Source organism: Balaenoptera physalus (assembly GCF_965194825.1).
Source record: "Balaenoptera physalus genome assembly, chromosome: 11".
Taxonomy (NCBI): Eukaryota; Metazoa; Chordata; class Mammalia; order Artiodactyla; family Balaenopteridae; genus Balaenoptera; species Balaenoptera physalus.
This window is the reverse complement of record NC_138896.1, coordinates 74,797,025-74,815,765: the sequence shown is the minus strand read 5'-3', so window position 1 is coordinate 74,815,765 and position 18,741 is coordinate 74,797,025. Positions and strand designations below refer to the sequence as shown.

The following is an 18,741-nucleotide window of genomic DNA, read 5'->3' as shown; positions in this document are numbered from 1 at the left end:
CGCCCCGTGCCCTCGCTAGGCGACCCGCGTTTTCGGAGCTGGCTGTAGGCCGGCGACCTCTCCGCAAGGGCCGAGATGCTGGCGGTGGCGGCCGAGCCGAGGCATCACGCGCCCGTGAAGGGTTCGCCGTCAGTGCTGTTGGGTGCCGAGGGCGGTCCAGGTCCCCCAAACTGTCCTTGCCTGTACCTTCGCGGCTTAACGGCGGCCTGCGCGCGCCCCGTCTCCATGGCGACGGACATTTCTCGGCGAGGACCCCAGCGGTCGGGCTGCCCCGGCGGCGCCTGCTCTGCGCGACGGTGTTGCGGACCGAGCGGCTAACGGGCGGGGGGCTGCGGGACTGCGCGGCGGCCGCGGAGCTAGCGGGCAGGCGGGCTCGGTCCGGAGTGCAGGGGACGCGGGCGGCCCGGCGGCGGGCTGGGCCCCGGGGCCTGCGGCGGGGGCGCTGAGCTGGCGGGGCGGGCCGGGGCGTGGGCAGCGGCCCCTCCTCCTCGGGCTGCAGGTAAGGGCGGCCGTGGGGAGCGTACGAGGGAAACGGCTGGCCTCGGGGCCGCGGGGGTGGGGGGAACCCCCGGAGCGTCACCCATTGCGAAACACCCCTAAACGTTATTGACCCCCAGAATTTAGAGGGGAGTACCCCAGAACCCATCATCCAGAGAAAGGGAATGCTCTCGGAGAGGGACGGGTCCTGGCCCGCCCCTTCGCACCAGTTGGAGAGAGCTCCCACCCGGGGAGTCTCCAGTTTGTCCCTCCAGGCTGCTCGGCGGCTTCACTGGCGTCTTCACAGACTCAGGCCTCCCGTAAGAGGCCAGCAAAGGATTCGCACTGCCTCTCAAGGCCGGCATCTATCTCAGAAGCTTAGGCCCTGCCCCGTTACTCTGAGCAGGGTGGAAGACCCACGTTCCGGAGATAATCTGTTCTGGGAAACCTGGGCCTGTGGGTGCCAACTGGCTCTCTGGCCTCTGTGCTGTGTTGTGCCTCAGGGTCACAGGCGGTGGGATTCTAGGCACTCCAGGGTAGGTGGTGTGTGGCTGCCGCCCTCATGCAGTCAGCAAACATTCCCGGCAGCTTTTTTTGTGCCATGAATTGGGCCAAGGACATGGCCGTGACCAACACCAGGCGCTTGCCTTCCTAGAGCCCAGAGTGTGTCAAGGGAGACAGCCACGTAACCCCACAAATATAAGCCGGATTTACTCTGGGGTAGCGAAGCCCGGGAGATGTGAGAGCTCAGGGGAGATGCAGCTGAATGTGAGGTTTGGGGGAGGCTCCCTTGACTCCTGAAAGCCAAGTAGGAGCTAGACAGAGAAGAGGTAGAGAAAGTGGATGTATATCCTTAGTGCCTTTTCCACCTTTCAGCCTGGCAGAGACTAAACAGACTTTCCCTCGTCTGCAGAAATAGATGTATCCCTCTGTGTTATCCCTCTTTAAATGCACTTCACGGGGTGGCAGTTGCTGCAGAGACTTTATGGTATTTGAGCTATAAAGATAATCATGGGAAAAGGAAATTGCGTGTCAGGTTCAATTTCAGAGAGATCTCCATTGGAATCCATGTCTTTTCTTGTGTTTGAATTTGTTTTCATGATTATTATCAAAGATCGTGTTCCCCTTCAGAGCTGAGAACCAGCCTTGCTCCTGGATTAACAAGACCATTCAACAAATATCACATACCTATTACCATTTACCAGACACGGTTTTAGATGGCAAGGATACACCAGTAAACACTTTTCACTGGGGTCACTGTTCTCATAGAGCAGGGAAGACACAAATAAACAAATCAAATAAATGAGATAATTTCATAATTGAAGAGGGGGAGCGGTGAACTTTCTTGATGGCCTCTGAGGGGATGGGTAAGAGGACAGAAAGATAACCTTGGTCTTTTGTGACCTCGACAAAGCCACTTTGAATGGAGAAGTAGGGCCAGCAGTCTGGTTGAAGTAGGATAGAGGACAAGAGGAGAGAAAGTGGAGCTGGAAACTTTAAATCCTTTCAAGCTTTTAGAGTGAGAGTGAACAGAGAAATAGGTCTGTGGGTCTGCTGGGATATGGGAAGTGGTGTCTTTTTTTTTTTTTTTTTTAAGAAATTCACGTTCTTTTATTTATTTATTTATGGCTGTGTTGGGTCTTCGTTTCTGTGCGAGGGCTTTCTCTAGTTGTGGCAAGCGGGGACCACTCTTCATCACGGTGCGCAGGCCCCTCACTATCGCGGCCTCTCTTGTTGCGGAGCACAGGCTCCAGACGCGCAGGCTCCAGACGCGCAGGCTCAGCAATTGTGGCTCACGGTCCCAGTTGCTCCGCGGCATGTGGGGTCCTCCCAGGCCAGGGCCCGGACCCGTGTCCCCTGCACTGGCAGGCAGACTCCCAACCACTGCACCACCAGGGAAGCCCCCAGTGGTGTCTTTTTTATTTTTATTTTTTAATTAACTGGAAGATACCAGAGCATGGTAATTAATGCTGCTAAGTGTGTGATCCAGCAGAGAGGGAAAGAGTTTTCTGATGCTGCACCAAGGAAACAATTATAGGATAGGTTGCAGAGCATGAGTGGAATGGCCTTCCTTGGGAATATATAGCAGTAGAAAGAAAAGCAGAAAAGGCCACTGAGATGTGGGTACTATTGCAGGTAGCTAGCAAGTTAAAAAACATAAAGTGTTCTTGCCCCCTAAGGTTTCTTCACCCATATTTCTGGGAATGCCTGCTATGTGTATTGTGAATGATTTGGGAATGTGAAGGTCTTATAATTTCTAAACAAAATACTACTTTTCATAGTGAACAATTGAATATCACTGATCAAATTGTACACAGTTGTGTACTCTTGCAAAAATATAGCCAATATTGCACATCCGGGATGTACATACAGTTTTGAGAATTCTTTCTAACCAGATCAGTGAATTCCATTACCAGGAATTGCACCAGGAAAGGATATATGGATCAGACACACTCCATAATAATCGGCATTTTGCATGTAGATAACTGTGGAAGAGTTTTAGGAGTAGGTGGTTTCTGCCATGCGAATCTACTTAAGTACATCAAATACCTGCTGGGATTGTGTTTTTCTTCTAGCTAGCTGGAATAGCACAAAATACTTGTGCCTCTCAATTAACATACCACCTGTAAGTAATTGTTAGTGGACATTGTTGAGCTAAACCATTGGCCCTTATACCATTAACTAAATGAGATTTATTAAAGTGAGATCATTTTCTCCAGTCTTGGTGGAAGTTGGCTCCAAGCAGGCAGATGTTAGAACTCTGTCTGAGCAGCCCCCAGTCTGCCACCTCCTATAGGTAAGGCTCAGTCCTCAAGAGGAGATAGAGACACATGGCTAGAGACACATGGCTCAGGGTATATAACGATGTGTAGTCTTTAGAGAGTAAGCTTGTTGGTATAATATACATATACTGTTCTAGAAAGAAATGAGAGTGAGCGAGAAAGAATGTGTGTGTGTGTATTTTAGATTGTTCTTTGGGAGTCTGAATTATGTTCTCCCAAATTTGTAATCTGGCCTGTGATCCCCAGTTTTTTAAACAGCTCTTCAATATATTTCTCTTCTTTTCAAAGGCCTTGAGAAATCAAGTGCCTGATAGGCACACACTTCACTTAAGATGAAATTAATTCAGACTGACTTTGATTTTAGAAATATGCTATATTTGAAAGTGCTTTGTAAAATTAATAGCCTTTATGTAAATGTTAGGTACTCCCACAGGGGACGATGAAGTAGAAAAGAGTAAAGTTCTCAAATGTAGGATCACAATATCCAGGCTGTATAAAATGTTTTTAATGAAACATTACCCAAAGATTGTTGTAGAAACCTAATTGTTTAATTTAGCCCCACTTACAGTCTTGTTTCCATTGAATTATTTGTTTTGAAAAAGTGAAGGCTTCAGATGAGCTGGGGAGCACAAACCACAGGCAGAGTGACAGTATCAGACACCACTTTCATAAGAAATGGGTAGTTAACCAACAGATAGGAAGCCCCCAGAAGAAGCTAATTTTTTCTTTTAGCAGATTTTTAATTTTTGAGACTAGAGCTCTAAACTTTTGATAGCAAGATTAGATTTTGTTAATTTTTGTAACTTTGTTTCTCTGCTATAGGTTTTTTTTTCTTTTTTATAAATTTATTTATTTTTGGCTGCGTTGGGTCTTTGTTGCTGCGCGCAGGCTTCTCATTGTGGTGGCTTCTCGTTGTGGAGCACGGGCTCTAGGCGTGCAGGCTTCAGTAGTTGTGGCTCACGTGCTCTAGAGCACGGGCTCAGTAGTTGCGGCGCACGGGCTTAGTTGCTCAGCGGCATGTGGGATCTTCCCCAACCAGGGCTCGAACCCGTGTCCCCTGCATTGACAGGCGGATTCTTAACCACTGCACCACCAGGGAAGTCCCTCTGCTATAGTTTTAAATGAATTTAGGAACTGTTCTTTTTTCTGTTTTCTTTAATTCCGGTTAAAGATGAATGGAATACAGCTTGGAACAGGGATGTTTGTACCAACGAGGCTGACCTTGGTTTACTTGATCATAGACAACTGAAGTCCATGTCTAATTAGGAATTTTAAGTAGAAATTCATTCAGAAAACATTTCCATAGTGGTTAGACTCCAGGTATTCCTCCTGGTAGAATTTCTTTTGCTTTTCACCTAGTGGCATATGGTATACAAGGCTGTAAGTTACTGGAAGTATTTTATTATTATGACTACCGTAAAAAATTCAGATCCCAAATTGGGTTCTTGGAAACTGTTAATTCAAAACGAGTTTCTTGCAGAAAATACCGTATGCACTTCTTGTTTCAACCTGAATAAAAGTGTGTAGGCGGGACTTCTCTGGTGGCGCAGTGGTTAAGAATCCGCCTGCCAATTCAGGGGACACGGGTTCGAGCCCTGGTCCAGGAAGATTCCCCATGCTGCAGAGCAACTAAGCCTGTGTGCCAAAACTACTGAGCCTGCGCTCTAAAGCCTGCGTGCCTAGAGCCCATGCTCCGCAACAAGACAAGCCACAGCAATGAGAAGACTGCGCACCGCAACGAAGAGTAGCCTGGCTCGCCACAGCTAGAGAAAGCCTGCACACAGCCAGAAAAAAAGCGTGTAGGCATTTTGATGGCCATTCTAATGTACCTACTGACTTTGGGGGCTTGTTTTTGTTTTGTAGGGTTAATAACTAATTATATAAGACAGAAGAGAAAGATGTCATTCCGTAAAGGTATGTCCTTTCTACAGTTATGTTGTTTTATACCTGGTCAAAAGGTGAAGAGATGTAACATGGGCATTCTCCTTTGTTTCAGTAAATATTATCATCCTGGTCCTGGCTGTTGCTCTCTTCTTACTGGTTTTGCACCATAACTTCCTCGGCCTGAGCAGTTTGCTGAGGAACGAGGTTTCAGGTATGGGAACCCTGACTAATGCCTTGGCATGTGTTGAGGACCTGGAATTCCCCGTGTCCCACATTCTAAGTTACATCACTAGATTCAAGGAGAAGAAGGCTTTCTTCTTGGCCTTATAGAAGCTACTAAAGACTTTGAGAAAGGCAGGTGGCACTCACTGTGCTCTTGCAGCCTGTCCCCTTCTCCTTGCTGGGCAGTTGTTTGCTGAGGGTTTGATCTCACAGAAGATTCTTTTTTACCAAATCAGAGACCTTGGAGAAAGGAGCCACTGTGGGCTGTTATCTACAGACATTTCAGTAGGGCAGGGCTTCAGAATGTGGGGACGGAAGTGTTGCTGGTGTTTGATGCCTCTTCTGTTCACTAGAGTGTCAGTCTAGTTACTTTCCTTTACCTGTTACTCTGCTTTAACACATGAAACCATATCAGCAGGTCTTTAGTAGTAAAACAAAACCACAAAGCCTTGTCAACTGATTTAAAAGACCACTATTGTATAATTCCGCTGCCAGTTATTTTAGATTACTTGTTCATACTGCTCTGCCTTGGTATTGAGGGATGTTTGAGGCTTCAGTGTTTGTCAAAAATCATTTCTGGATTGTCACCCACCATACTTGACCAGAGCAAGAAAAGACTAATAGCTTTCCCTTAACTTTCACTGAGTGCTCTGATAGCATGTTTTTATAATAGTGTATATATGTGTGTGTGTATTTTTATATATACATATATATTTACATAAAGTAATGCATGCTTCTGGTGGGAACATATATAAAAAAGAAAATAGCATTCAAGCTCCATGAGGGCAGTTGTGGCTGGTACATAGGAGGTGCTTACTAAATATTCATTGAATAAATGATTTCACTGCCTAGAGATAATTATTAAAATTTTGTGTTAGTACCTTACAGGTTTTTTTCTCTGTATTTTTTTCTATACAGTTGAGATTATACTATATATAAACTACACATGACATGGTTTTTCACATAATTATATCCTAAGCACGTCACCATGACAAAACTCTTCATATGTAAATTTAATGTCACATAGTTTACTTTTTGCCATAGGAAAAAGTCTTTTGGTACAATGACTTTCAGATTTTTTTGAGGGCAACCCCACAATAATGAATGTGTTACATACAGCAGACACATACATGTATTTATTGTCTATCTGCCCTACACAATGGTAAAGATTTGACCATCTTATTCATGGCTGTAACCCTGGTGCCTAGATATTGCCTGGCACATAGTAGGCGCTCAGTGTTCAATGCATGATGAATGAGTAAAGGAACGTATTATAAAAAGCAAGAAGGTTTACAAAACAATACTTGCAGTTGCTGTATGTGATGCATTCTGATATTTTCTTTTCTAAGTCACTGTTCTATTCCAATTCAGGAACTGTTTTCCTACTCATATTCTGATTGCGATCCACTTATATTGATTTCATGCCTACTTGTGGGATACAATTCAGTTTGAAAAACAACTGTTTTTTAGTCTGTTTCTAGGTTTTTCACAATTGTAAATAAAATTGTGACGTTTGGTTACCTCTCAGTTGTCGTCCTTAAGAGACACAAGGGGAATTATTGGGTCAAAGGCCATGTACCTGTTTAAGGCTCTTGATACAAACTGCCCAAATACAATCTAAAAAGATTGTTATATTCCTACCAGTAATGTATCAGAATTGTCTGCCTATTTTTAAAAAATGCTTTTCCAAAGGCCTGGTTACATATAGGAAAACACAATTTCTGGGCTATATGCTTCACATTACAATGAGGCAGAATGAGGTGTAAATATCATAATTCTCAGCTTACCTCTTTTATTTCTTGGGCTCTGTATCAAAAGCTCTTGAGATTGTGTTTGTATCACAGTACCTTCTTTGTGTGTGTTCTTTGCAGATTCAGGAATTGTGGGGCTTCAGCCTGTAGACTTTGTCCCAAATGCTCCCCAACACGCGGTAGACGGGAGACAAGAGGAGATTCCTGTGGTCATTGCTGCATCTGAAGATAGGCTTGGGGGGGCCATTGCAGCCATAAACAGCATTCAGCACAACACTCGCTCCAATGTGATTTTCTACATTGTTACACTCAACGGTACAGCAGACCATCTCCGGTGAGCTCGGCTTGCCTGATGATTCTGCTTCTAGGGGATGCTCTAAGAGCAGGCCAGCTGCCAATCCAGTATTATTTTTTTCAATGTTTACATTTTTCCTATATAATTATTATACCACATGTAAACTGCACATTGTTTTTCCATGTGATTGTACCATAAACATGTCTCCATGATAGCAGAAATATGTAAGAAAACTGTGCCAAGATGTAGATCAACTGCGTTACTATGCATAGTTAAGTGGATATTTTTTGGTAATAAGACTTTCTCAATGAAGGAAGCAAGGTGTTGATTTACACTCTCTTACAAGTTCCTTATTTCAAGAACATGCTCTTGAGTAGTTCTGGTCTAGAGTGGGAAGGGACATGGGAGCAATGACAAGGTAGTATGGTGAAGTGAGCATAGACACTGATCCAAATTTTAGCCCATAGTGGGGAACATTACCTAACCCTTTGGAACCCATTTACTCATCTGTAAGTACAGGGTATAAATATCCAGCTTAGAGGACTGTTGTGTCAAGTAAATGAAAAAATATATGAAAACACCTACCACATAATAATCGCTCAGTAAATGGTCCTTACTATTGTTAACTGTTGTGATTAATAGAAAATCTGATGGATAGTCTTAACTGTGTTTTGAAAGATGCTTTGAATTAAGATTTACAAAGTTTATTCCAAGAAACATTTTATCTAACAGGTTAATAGTGGTCAAAGTTCTAAAACATATCTGTTCTTTTCTCCATGGTTGTTCATGAAAGTTGTTACAAATCATTTTTCCATACTTTAAAAACTCAAGAAATCATCTAAAATAATGTAGAAAGAAATACTGCATTAGAATAGACTACAGAAATAACATTATATCCACAAAACGCTGATGTGAAATGGGCCTAGGAAAAATGTGCAGTATCTCTTTAGGGAACACTGACTTTTCTTACAGGCAGTACCTTAGACTCAGGTGGAATTACTCAGCCAACAGTGAATTAATGAGTGTGTAGATTAACAGACTGATTTACCAGCTTTGTTGATAACTTAGCTTTCACTATCATCATACTTTGACTCATTTTCTTCACTGATGTATTTGGAGGGACAAATGTTGAATGATCCATGTGGTGAAAGGATCTTCTCAATTCCATAATGAATTTTTTTTACAGCAGTTTTAGTGTCAGAAGAGTGATCAAAAGTATGAGTCTTTGGGTGCACTATCACCATGGAATCTTGGTTCAGGAAGGGACTTCAGTGGGTAAAGTCACTGCAGATGAGGAAACCAAAGCTCAGAGGTGAAGGGGCTTGAAGACACCTATTTTGTCCTCAGGATTTCTCTTGCATTATGGTCTTATTGGAAAGCAGAGATATGGCTGTGGGTTGGGACATAATTACTTAAAACTGATATTTAGTGGTTTATTTTCATCAGGTCCTGGCTCAGCAGCAGTACCCTGAAAAGCATCAGGTACAAAATTGTGAATTTTGACACTAAACTTTTGGAAGGGAAAGTAAAGGAGGATCCTGACCAGGGGGAATCCATGAAACCAGTGAGTTCCACGCATCCTTGTTTGCACTTGGTAGTATTATGAAATGATTGGAATACCTGGGTAACTGTGGGTACAGTACTAGTACTTCCCTGGGAACCAAACCTGGAAGTTCTGAGACCTTTGGCTGTCTTCTGCATGGATACCGAGAGCATTCTGGGAGTTTCTAATAAACAAAAGCACAGCCACTGACAAATCTTGTGCCAATGCCTCTTTCCTTTTCCAGTTAACCTTTGCAAGGTTCTACTTGCCAATTCTGGTTCCCAGCGCAAAGAAGGCCATATATATGGACGATGATGTAATTGTGCAAGGTACTAAAGAATGTCACCATCAGTGCTGCTCTCTGTCCAGTGTGGGCGGTAGTGGTTGTCTTATTTATGATATCCTATAAAAGGCCAGCCTAAGAAGTGGGAGGAATAGGGAATCCTGGGGCAACTTCCAGTGTAAATCTTAAACCTTATCTGTTTCAGGTGATATTCTTGCCCTGTACAATACACCACTGAAGCCGGGACATGCAGCTGCATTTTCAGAAGACTGTGATTCATCCTCTACTAAAGTTGTCATCCGTGGAGCAGGGAACCAGGTAAATTACTTATTAGACCTTGTGAATAGACACTCCACTCCCTATAATTCATATCAATGGGGAGAGGCAGCAAAATCAGGGAATTCTAAATCTTTAGCTACATTTTATTCACCAATTATTTCATCCCAAAACTCAAGGCTGCTTTCCTAGATTGGTTCACAGATTAGACAACCTAATTCTCCTTGAACATCTGGCTTAATGTTTAGGTTCCTGTTGTCTAACTTGCAATCCCAAGTGTCACTTTTATTTGCTTTATGTAGAGCCCTTTGCTAATAATGAGAAGTCGTAAGTAAGCAGAACAGTTATCAAATTATTGTTTGAAGCACTAAACATACTATATATCCCAATTGTGTTTTTAGTACAATTACATTGGATATCTTGACTATAAAAAGGAAAGAATTCGTAAGCTTTCCATGAAAGCCAGCACCTGCTCATTTAATCCTGGAGTTTTTGTTGCAAACTTGACAGAATGGAAAAGACAGAATATAACTAACCAGCTGGAAAAATGGATGAAACTCAATGTAGAGTGAGTATGTAACTGGCCTAGCTGTGAAAACTCTTGTTATTTCAACCCTGGTGGTCTTCACTAACAGGAATTAGTCAGGATTCTTTACTAACAGCTTTCATTTGTTATCTGTCCCACCAAGAGAAGGGCTGTACAGTAGAACACTGGCTGGCAGCATCACAACACCACCTCTGCTGATCGTATTTTATCAACAGCACTCCACCATCGACCCTATGTGGAATGTTCGCCACCTTGGTAAGTAGATAATTAACCAAGGGCCTAAGCTAATAAAGTGTCTAAAGGACCACCCTCAGGGGTGGAATATATTGTTTCCCTTAAGTTTCCTGCAGTCTTGTGTCTGAATAGTAGTCATTTGGCTCTTTTTTCCTAAATGTAAGGTTCCAGTGCTGGAAAACGATATTCACCCCAGTTTGTTAAGGCTGCCAAGCTACTCCACTGGAATGGGCACTTTAAGCCATGGGGAAGAACTGCTTCATATACTGATGTCTGGGAAAAATGGTATATTCCGGACCCAACAGGCAAATTCAGCCTAATCCGAAGACATGTGGAGATCTCAAATATAAAGTAAATAAGTATGCTATAAGCATTTCTCAGGAAATCCTGGAAGAAAGTATGTGTGGGAAGTAACACTTGCTAGGTTTCAATGCCTGTTTGCAGCAACAAAGGGACAAGGGACATTTCAGCTGGGTAAAGAGGACAAACTGCCCCATCTGGCAGTCAGCTTCCCAGACAGACTATAAATATGCCTCCATCTGCCTTACCAAGAGTTTGCTTACTGACAGTGCTGAACGACCAGAGGTGAATGGACTTAAGATACGGCTGGTACAGCTAGTTCAGCACTGCTGCTTGGTTTTAATTTTGTGACCTGTGGCCGAATCTGTAAATAAAGTAAAAACTACATTTTTCAATAAGATATCTGTTTTAACTTTACTTTTACCCACTTACTGTTTAAGAGATGAGTTATCGTTTTATAGAACTTAGACACTTTCTAAGTTGCCTGATTTTTAAAATGAATATATCATTATATACACATTCACAAAATTTACACAGCTTATGTCATACTGTAACAAACCGGTACATCACACGCAGAGAACAGCTTAGCAGTCTGCTCACAATCTTAAAAACCCACAACAGAACACCATTATAGAAGGACAAAGTTCTATTATACATAATCTGTACTGAAATCATAAGTATCATCTTCCTCTTCAGTCATTTTATCCAAGATGAAAGATGGCGCAGACTGCTTATCTATATTGGAAAGAAAAATGAGGTGTTTAAAAACAAAAATAAAAGCTACTGTACTGCTTTGTTAGAAGATCCCTCCACCCAACTCACCTGCTTCAGAGTCCTCAGGCAGTGCCTCACAGGCCTCTTCTGCAGGGGACATGTCTGAGCTCTTTTCCTATGGGACACAGAAACAGTGTTAGTAAGCCCTTGTGTGCTCATTAATCCAAGTTAATTACCCAGAAAAAGTCTCTGGAGGTACACATTAATGGATGCACAAAATCAAGACTAATGATTGCAAGCCTTAAACTTCTACATTGTACGAGGCTTTTTAAAGTCATGAAATATTTAATTTCTATTTCTTCCTTCAGCCCCTTCCCCTCTCTGTTGTACGTAGTAATGCTAGAAAACTTACTTCAGCTTGAACAACTCATGCACAACATACTTACATCACCTTCTTCGTCAACACATTCCTGGTCAGTGTTGACATCTTCATAGTCCCCCCCCTCCTCCTGCTTCCATTCTTTCTGTTTCGGCAATTCTTCAGGTATGTCCTTTTCCTCTATCACTCCATTTGTCAGACCCGATGACTGGAAAAGGATGCTACTGGCTAAACGAGGGCCCCTGATGGCTAGGAAAGGTAAACAGCCCATGTAAACGGATGAGACCTTTATTGGCCTGTCAGCTTATGAAGACAGTAGGTAAACACAAGCCGTGCTTACCTCGTATGCTGTGTGCATTGTTCTTTTCCAGTTCCTCCAGATTAAAGCCCCATTTCATGTCTGTCACAATGCTCTCATTAAAATGTGGAGGAGTCCAGGATGTAGGGGGATGGCAAAAGTAACTTAAGGAGGCACTGGTATTAAAAATAAAGTTTGTCAAAAGTCAGTTCCTTTATTCTGTGTGGTCATCAAAAAGCCAACAGAAAGAAGCCTTACCCTGTCCACTCAGACCACAGCAGTTTGGCAGCACCTTCTACATTTGGGCTTCCACCTTTTTGGTGCAGTCCTCTTCTCTGAGCAAATGAAGTAAAAAATTCCAGAGAATTCTTAAAGTCTGGGACAGTATATTTCAGTACGACCTTATTAAAAAAAGAAAAACAAACTCATCTATCTGATATAGTACAGATGTTAAAAAAAAAATGCTTATAATGAAATACAAGATGGAGCTCAAGGGAAGGGGATTCTTTTTACCTGTCGAGCATCAGCATGGGACAGGATGGCGCTAGCAGCCTCCATTGGTTTTACTACCTCAATACTTGCTGGACTTCTCAGAGCGAGTGCAATAGCAGAGTTAAGTGGAGACACAATGAAACTTGGACTATCTATGATTGTGGTTTGTTTGTCCAAGGGGACAACCTGCATGTACCTGAAACAAGAAAGATGGTAACTGACGGGCACTGGTTTTCCTAAAGGCCAAGAGACACAACGAAGCTCAGGGTTGGATTGAACAAACTCAGCACAGTCTGTCAGATCCACTTTATCATCATTTGCTTCATGTTTATCTAAAACCGTAACAGCACACCCTCCTCTTCTAAAGACAAAACACTACGTGTTATAGCTTACATACATATTGACCTAAACACATGCTGTTTCCTCTGTCGTATCTCCCCTCTTCTACCTGGCAGACTTCTATTCATTTCAAGTTCAGGTTCAAACATCACTTCCTCTAAGGCAGCTTTTCCTTCTATGAATCTATTTGCTCGTCTTTCAAACTAGATTGTGGGCAGCTATTCTACTCTAATCAATTCTTCCCAAGCCTAACACTGGCTTAACCCTCTTCCTTTCACTGAACAGAAAGTTGAGTAAATAGAAATAGAAAACTGTCTCCCTTAAAATAAACAAAATCATACTTACCTATAATGAAATATTGCAATTATGGAACTCAATTTACCTTGTAAGTCCCATAGATACACCAACATTGCATATCCGTTCTTGTTTTAAGCTATTGATGATGCTGCTTTTCCCCACATTTGGGAAACCTACAAATGGAAAATCCACAGATACAAAAGGCATTCTGTGCTGGTAATTATAAAATCTCCACTCCCTTATTTTATCCCTGCCTGTTTAGAGCAAGATCAGAGTTGGATCTGAGCGTCTTCACTTCAACACTAAGACTACTCTTAGCATCTTCATTTCTTGCACAGGTAATGAAAGGGCAGGAAAAGATTATTAATTCAAATAAACCAGAGCTCTTAGAAGCTAACATTACCTATAGTGCCGAGTTGCACTTACTGAGATAAGACATAAAATATGTTGAACTGAAACTCACCAATTACCCCAATGTGAATGGCTTTGCCATAAGTCTCCTGAAAACCTCCAAGAAGCTTCCAAAGGCCTTCTTTTCCAACACAGACTTCACTTTTGAATGGAGCAGGTTTCTTCTTTACCTTCACAAGTTAAAATTCTAAATAATTAGTTTAACTACTTCTGACAACCCACCAGACAAAACCCAAGCAATCTGGCTCCAGAGTCCATCTATTAAAAACACCACATTCCATTGCCTTTCATATTATCCCTGGATGAAATCAGAGTTGGATCTTACAAGTTTTCATTTTTTAATCAAGAATTTGTACACTCATCATATTTCACCCATCTGAAAGATGAAAGAACCACATTTCCCACCACTAAATTAAGGGTACCTTGATTCTCTTCCCTTTGTCCTTCAGATTTGTTGAGGCTTTGAACACCACTGTTGGCAATTCCTTCGTCAAATAACTTAGCCAGTTCTCCAAATTCTCCTTTGGTACCAAATCTGATAGGGATTAGGAACAAAACACTGTTCCAATTTGGTCATTTTGTTGAGATGAATGTGCAAAGTCTAGTAAACTATGGATTTCATTCAGGTTTGCCTTTTCCCAGTTTTTTCAAAAGTATCTGAACTAGAAGATGGGGAGAGGGTCAGCTCCCTACCATGCTTCTGGTTAACAGAGTTCAGTATGCACACCTCTGTATTTCTTTAATTCCCCTCTGCACTGCTCATCCTTTCAGAAATAAGTCAACCTCTAGAATATTACCGTACTAACCTTAGGGCTATGTTTCCAGAATTTACTATCAGGTAGCAGCCATGTTTACTGACCCCAACTATAATTTTAGATCCCATCCTTACATTCTGTTTCACAGGTTTCTGTTTCTGGGTGTTTCTGTCCCTGCTGCTCAAACCCAGATACATAATCATGTCTCATCTAAATAGTGCCACATGTCGACATTGTGCAGGTGTGGCGAATGTGGCACTCTGTCATCATTTCCTACATGAAATATACTACACAGTAAGCTGAGTATAAAAGCTTACACTCTTAAATAAGACAAGGTGGTTAAGTAATGAATAGCAAAAGAATAGTACAAACCAGTTAACTCGCTTCTAGAAAACATCTCCAGGACCTCCCTGGCGGTGCAGTGGTTAAGAATCCGCCTGCCAATGCAGGGGACACGGGTTTGAGCCCTGGTCCGGGAAGATCCCACGTGCTGCAGAGCAACTGAGCCCGTGCACCACAACTACTAAGCCCACGTGCCACAACTACTGAAGCCCACATGCCTAGAGCCCGTGCTCCGCAACAAGAGAAGCCACGCAATGAGAAGCCTGCACACTGCAATGAAGAGCAGCCCCCGCTTGCCACAACTAGAGAAAGCCCACACACAGCAACGAAGACCCAACACAGCAATAAATAAATAAACAAGTAAATAAACTAAACTATAATATAATAAGGGGAAAAAATTTCCACCCCACTGCCCAGCACTGTCTTTGGCAACAAGAGCTCACGCTTATGCACTGGTTTTGTTGAGGTCAGAGTTGGATCTTATCAGTCTTCAGAGACAATCAAGACTGTTCAGATGTTTTCCTCATACCTCACTAGTACATATGGAACATAAAGAGCAATGTTTTCGCCTACCTGATTTATTTAATACAAGTACCAGCTTTTTCTGTCCACCCTTGACAATGGCTTCTTCTACCTGGGGACACCTGCAACCAAGAGGATCTCTGGCATCCAACACCTCCAGCACAACATCTGAGGCTTCAATCACCTGTCAAAGCAGAAGCTATCAGAACAGCATCCCTTGCTCTGGCACCACCCTCCACATAAGTACACTGGCGTTGTCTACTTTGCAACAGGGTGAGCTCAGAGTTGAATCTCTTAAAAAAAACTTTTTTTTTCATTTATTCATTTTTTTTTTTTGGCTGCATTGGGTCTTCATTGCTGCACGTGGGCTTTCTCTAGTTGCAGCAAGCAGGGGCTACTCTTCATTGCGGTGTGCAGGCTTCCCACTGTGGTGGCTTCTCTAGTTGCGGAGCGTGGGCTGTAGGCGCACGGGCTTCAGTAGTTGTGGCGCACGGGCTTAAATACTCCCTTGGCATGTGGGATCTTCCAGGACCAGGGCTCAGAACCCGCGTCCCCTGCATTGGCAGGCGGATTCCTAACCACTGCGCCACCAGGGAAGCCCCAGAGTTGAATCTCATATCTTCACTTTGGTGTGAATGATGTTCACATGTTTATTTCTTACATGACAGTAGGACATAGGTTTGTTCAGTGGCCTCTGATCAAAGTGGATTTCAAGAGTGGAAACATTCCCAACTATCTAAATATATAATCTTCCCATTCTGAGTTATGTAGTTTGAAAGACCTTTGTGGCCCTGCCAAGAGCTGCTGAGAAACACAGTCAGGGTCTATTCACAGGAGGGAGTGAGCTTAGGAAAATAGGTGTTGGGGATGGCAGTGCTACACCAAAACATCCCTTTGACCTCCTTCACTTAGGTTTCAGCAGAGTACTTTAGAGACTCTTACTTCTGTACTGCTCCTCTAAAGTATTTCCTTCTATTTAAAAAGCCACTGTGTCAACATGTTATTTTATCACAAAATGCCACTTCTGTAAATCATGCTTATGGGGAACTGTTCCCATGAAAAAAATTAAAACCATAAGAATATTTCCTTCAGTTAAACATATCAGAGTAAGCCAACTTGCTGAAGAATTCTTCCTGCTCAAGAGAACTCTACTTCCACCTCTACAAGGTTGGTGTCAGAAGAGAAAGAAAAAAAAAAAATTCTAGTCTTTTAAACCTCGTTACCACTTTTAGACACTAACCTAAACTATGATACCTTTTTAAGTTCCTGACAATACAGCCTCTTCGGATTCTGTTTGCTTGACTTGGCTTTCTTAGCTTTGCATTGCCCAAATTCCTAGGGGATAAAGACAAGGGGAAAGGAAACAAAATTAGTAGGTCAGTAGATGTAACCTATTTCTCCATTTTTCATGACTGTAATCATACCTCTTTCACAGGTTCCATGTTAGATAGCTCAACAGCAGGGTCAGTTTCAAGTCTTCTTTTCTTGTCCTGTTCCTTCTGCCTGTCAAGTTTCTGCTGCTGTTTCAGTTCTTCAAGCTGTGTTCAAGCCACAAGAGAAATGGGAGAGCCAAAGTGACCTGATATTGTAACTTTACTTTGAAAAAATACACACACCCACACATCACTTGTTGAACATTTTAGCTAATGCATTTTACCCGCTGTTTCCTTAGCTCAGCTTCCCGAAGAAGAGCCTCCTTAAAAGGAGCACTGTTTGGAACTCCCGGGTCTTTCCTAGGCTTCTTTCGACCCCGTTTTTTAGCCTCTTTCCTCAATTTTCGATGGTGCTCTCGAACCTATCATAATAAAATTTGATTTAACAAAAATACTGAACAAAATTCATGTGAGTAACCAATCTGGCTGCAGTTTACTTGTATCTGTAAAATAACCTAGAAACATAGAACTTTAACTGTAACAATGCAGAGAACACACATACTTATGTAAGAAACAGCAAGAAAATGTCATCAGGAGATGCTTTTTGCAGCAATTGTTACCATATTGATCAAAATTTACAGACTCTTATCACTGAATTACTTCTGATGCTTAAGAGCTTGTGTCATAGTCTATCCAACCTCTGTTTCTTGAGGTGAAATCATACTAATATTAATCCAGACCTCTTTGTGGAGGAGGGGTGGGGCAGAAATCAGTTTAGCATTATACTTGGTATAACTCTTCCAAGATCAAGATTTACCTTTTTTTGGATTTTATACCGCTTATGGCAGGTCATGCGTTTACTTGCTTTCTTTAACTCTGCAAAGCAACATATCACAAAAGGGTTAATTTATTTACTGTTTCCTTTTTAATTTATTTATTTATTTTTGGCTGCGTTGGGTCCTCATTGCTGCGCATGGGCTTTCTCTAATTGTGGTGAGCGGGGGCTACTCTTCGTTATGGTGCGCGGGCTTCTCATTCCGGTGGCTTCTCTTGAGCCACCAGGGAAACCCTATTTACGGTTTTTTAAAATCCACTTTATCCACAAATGATCAGTTTTAGTTTCTGATGACTGCGCTCTAGGGTCACATCCATATTTGCGTTAAGTAATTAACTGGCTCCGAAACCTAATTTAAGAATCTTGTGGGGGAAGTTCCCTGATGGCACAGTGGTTAAGAATCCGCCTGCCAATGCAGGGGACACGGGTTCGAGCCCTGGTCCGGGAAGATCCCACATGCCGCTGAGCAGCTAAGCCCGTGCGCCACAACTGCTGAGCCTGCGCTCTAGAGCCCGCGAGCCACAACTACTGAAGCCCGAAAGCCTAGAGCCCGTGCTCCGCAACGAGAAGCCACCGCAATGAGAAGCCCGCGCACCGCAATGAAGAGTAGCCCCCACTCGCCACAACTAGAGAAAGCCTGCGCGCAGCAACGAAGACCCAACGCAGCCAAAACTAAAAATAAATAAATGAATTTTAAAAAAAAAGAATCGTGGGGTGTGTGGTAAAAATAAACACGGACCACTCAAGTCCCAAAGACTCTGATTCAACAGATCCGTTGTAGAGACCAACTTCCCCGCTCCCACTCTTCCCAGATTAGAGTGGGATAGCACACAGGAGCGTGTAAGATCCAAAAATACAGCCACTTCTTGTCAAATAGCACGAATCACAAAGGAGGAGCTAACAGTGGGTTTGAGAGGCGGCACTCAGATCTCACCAGGGCCGGGTCAAACGTGGCCGCACAAGGGAAAACGCTGCGCCTGAAACCTGGCTCAGACACTGACCGGGTCCTCACGAGACTCTGGCCCGACCTTCACCCTTGGGGCCCAGCCTTCTTTCTGCACCACAGGCCCGCGATTCACGTGGGGCCTTCCAACCCTCAGTTCTAGGCGGGATCAGGGCTACGGCCTCCCCGCCGGCCCTCCATTCCCCCAGAGACCAAGCCGCAGAGGAGCGCCCTGGTGGGTTCGTCGACCATCAGACACAGAGGCCCCTCCAAGCCCGCCCCCTGACCACACTCACTCGGCCGCTTCATACTGTAAGTCGGAAGGGCTGCGCCCGCAGTTGCACCAGCGCTCACAGCCACAAAGTGCCTCCCCAGGAGCCACGTGCGAACTGAGACCACGGGCGAGCGTCACGCACTCACGCTGCTGCCGTAAAGTGCGCCGCCGC

General features: G+C 43.3%; 2 protein-coding genes across 7 annotated transcripts; one reads left to right on the top strand and one right to left on the bottom strand.

Annotated features, from left to right (window-relative positions):
• The first annotated feature begins 24 nt into the window (after positions 1–24).
• Positions 25–10,995, top strand: GLT8D1 (glycosyltransferase 8 domain containing 1). 5 transcript variants are annotated; one of them, XM_082414534.1, is made up of 11 exons: positions 25–160; positions 618–1,013; positions 5,124–5,174; positions 5,257–5,355; positions 7,238–7,451; positions 8,859–8,976; positions 9,200–9,284; positions 9,444–9,556; positions 9,916–10,082; positions 10,204–10,316; positions 10,460–10,995. In XM_082414534.1, the coding sequence occupies exons 3-11, from the start codon at positions 5,159–5,161 to the stop codon at positions 10,648–10,650; spliced, it is 1,116 nt and encodes a 371-aa protein (XP_082270660.1). In that variant the 5' UTR covers positions 25–160; positions 618–1,013; positions 5,124–5,158; the 3' UTR covers positions 10,651–10,995. The 5 variants fall into 5 exon arrangements, with proteins under 5 accessions (XP_082270660.1, XP_082270658.1, XP_082270661.1 ...); XM_082414535.1 differs by having other exon boundaries at positions 48–128; XM_082414532.1 differs by lacking the exon at positions 618–1,013 and having other exon boundaries at positions 26–160.
• On the bottom strand, positions 9,649–18,738 carry GNL3 (G protein nucleolar 3). Of its 2 annotated transcripts, XM_082414506.1 has the most exons (15): positions 18,592–18,738; positions 17,335–17,393; positions 16,802–16,939; positions 16,569–16,682; positions 16,399–16,479; positions 15,196–15,328; positions 13,948–14,060; positions 13,578–13,695; positions 13,200–13,287; positions 12,500–12,674; positions 12,245–12,387; positions 12,029–12,162; positions 11,756–11,937; positions 11,418–11,484; positions 9,649–11,330 (listed from the first exon to the last, which is right to left on the bottom strand). In XM_082414506.1, the coding sequence occupies exons 1-15, from the start codon at positions 18,602–18,604 to the stop codon at positions 11,245–11,247; spliced, it is 1,644 nt and encodes a 547-aa protein (XP_082270632.1). In that variant the 5' UTR covers positions 18,605–18,738; the 3' UTR covers positions 9,649–11,244. The 2 variants fall into 2 exon arrangements, with proteins under 2 accessions (XP_082270632.1, XP_082270633.1); XM_082414507.1 differs by lacking the exons at positions 13,948–14,060; positions 15,196–15,328 and having other exon boundaries at positions 11,224–11,330.
• Positions 18,739–18,741: the final 3 nt, after the last annotated feature.

What these genes read in the sequence shown, in the direction of transcription:
- GLT8D1 (XM_082414536.1), top strand. Translation starts at nt 4,626, where the DNA reads ATGGTATACAAGGCTGTAAGTTACTGGAAGTATTTTATTATTATGACT. An exon ending in AGGGGGAATCCATGAAACCA is followed by an intron (nt 8,977 to 9,199) that starts GTGAGTTCCACG and finishes TTCCTTTTCCAG; the next exon opens with TTAACCTTTGCAAGGTTCTA. An exon ending in TGGATGAAACTCAATGTAGA is followed by an intron (nt 10,083 to 10,203) that starts GTGAGTATGTAA and finishes TGTCCCACCAAG; the next exon opens with AGAAGGGCTGTACAGTAGAA.
- GNL3 (XM_082414506.1), bottom strand. An exon ending in ACAAAGGGAAGAGAATCAAG is followed by an intron (nt 13,696 to 13,947) that starts GTACCCTTAATT and finishes TAACTTGTGAAG; the next exon opens with GTAAAGAAGAAACCTGCTCC. An exon ending in GTATCTATGGGACTTACAAG is followed by an intron (nt 12,675 to 13,199) that starts GTAAATTGAGTT and finishes TTCTTGTTTCAG; the next exon opens with GTACATGCAGGTTGTCCCCT.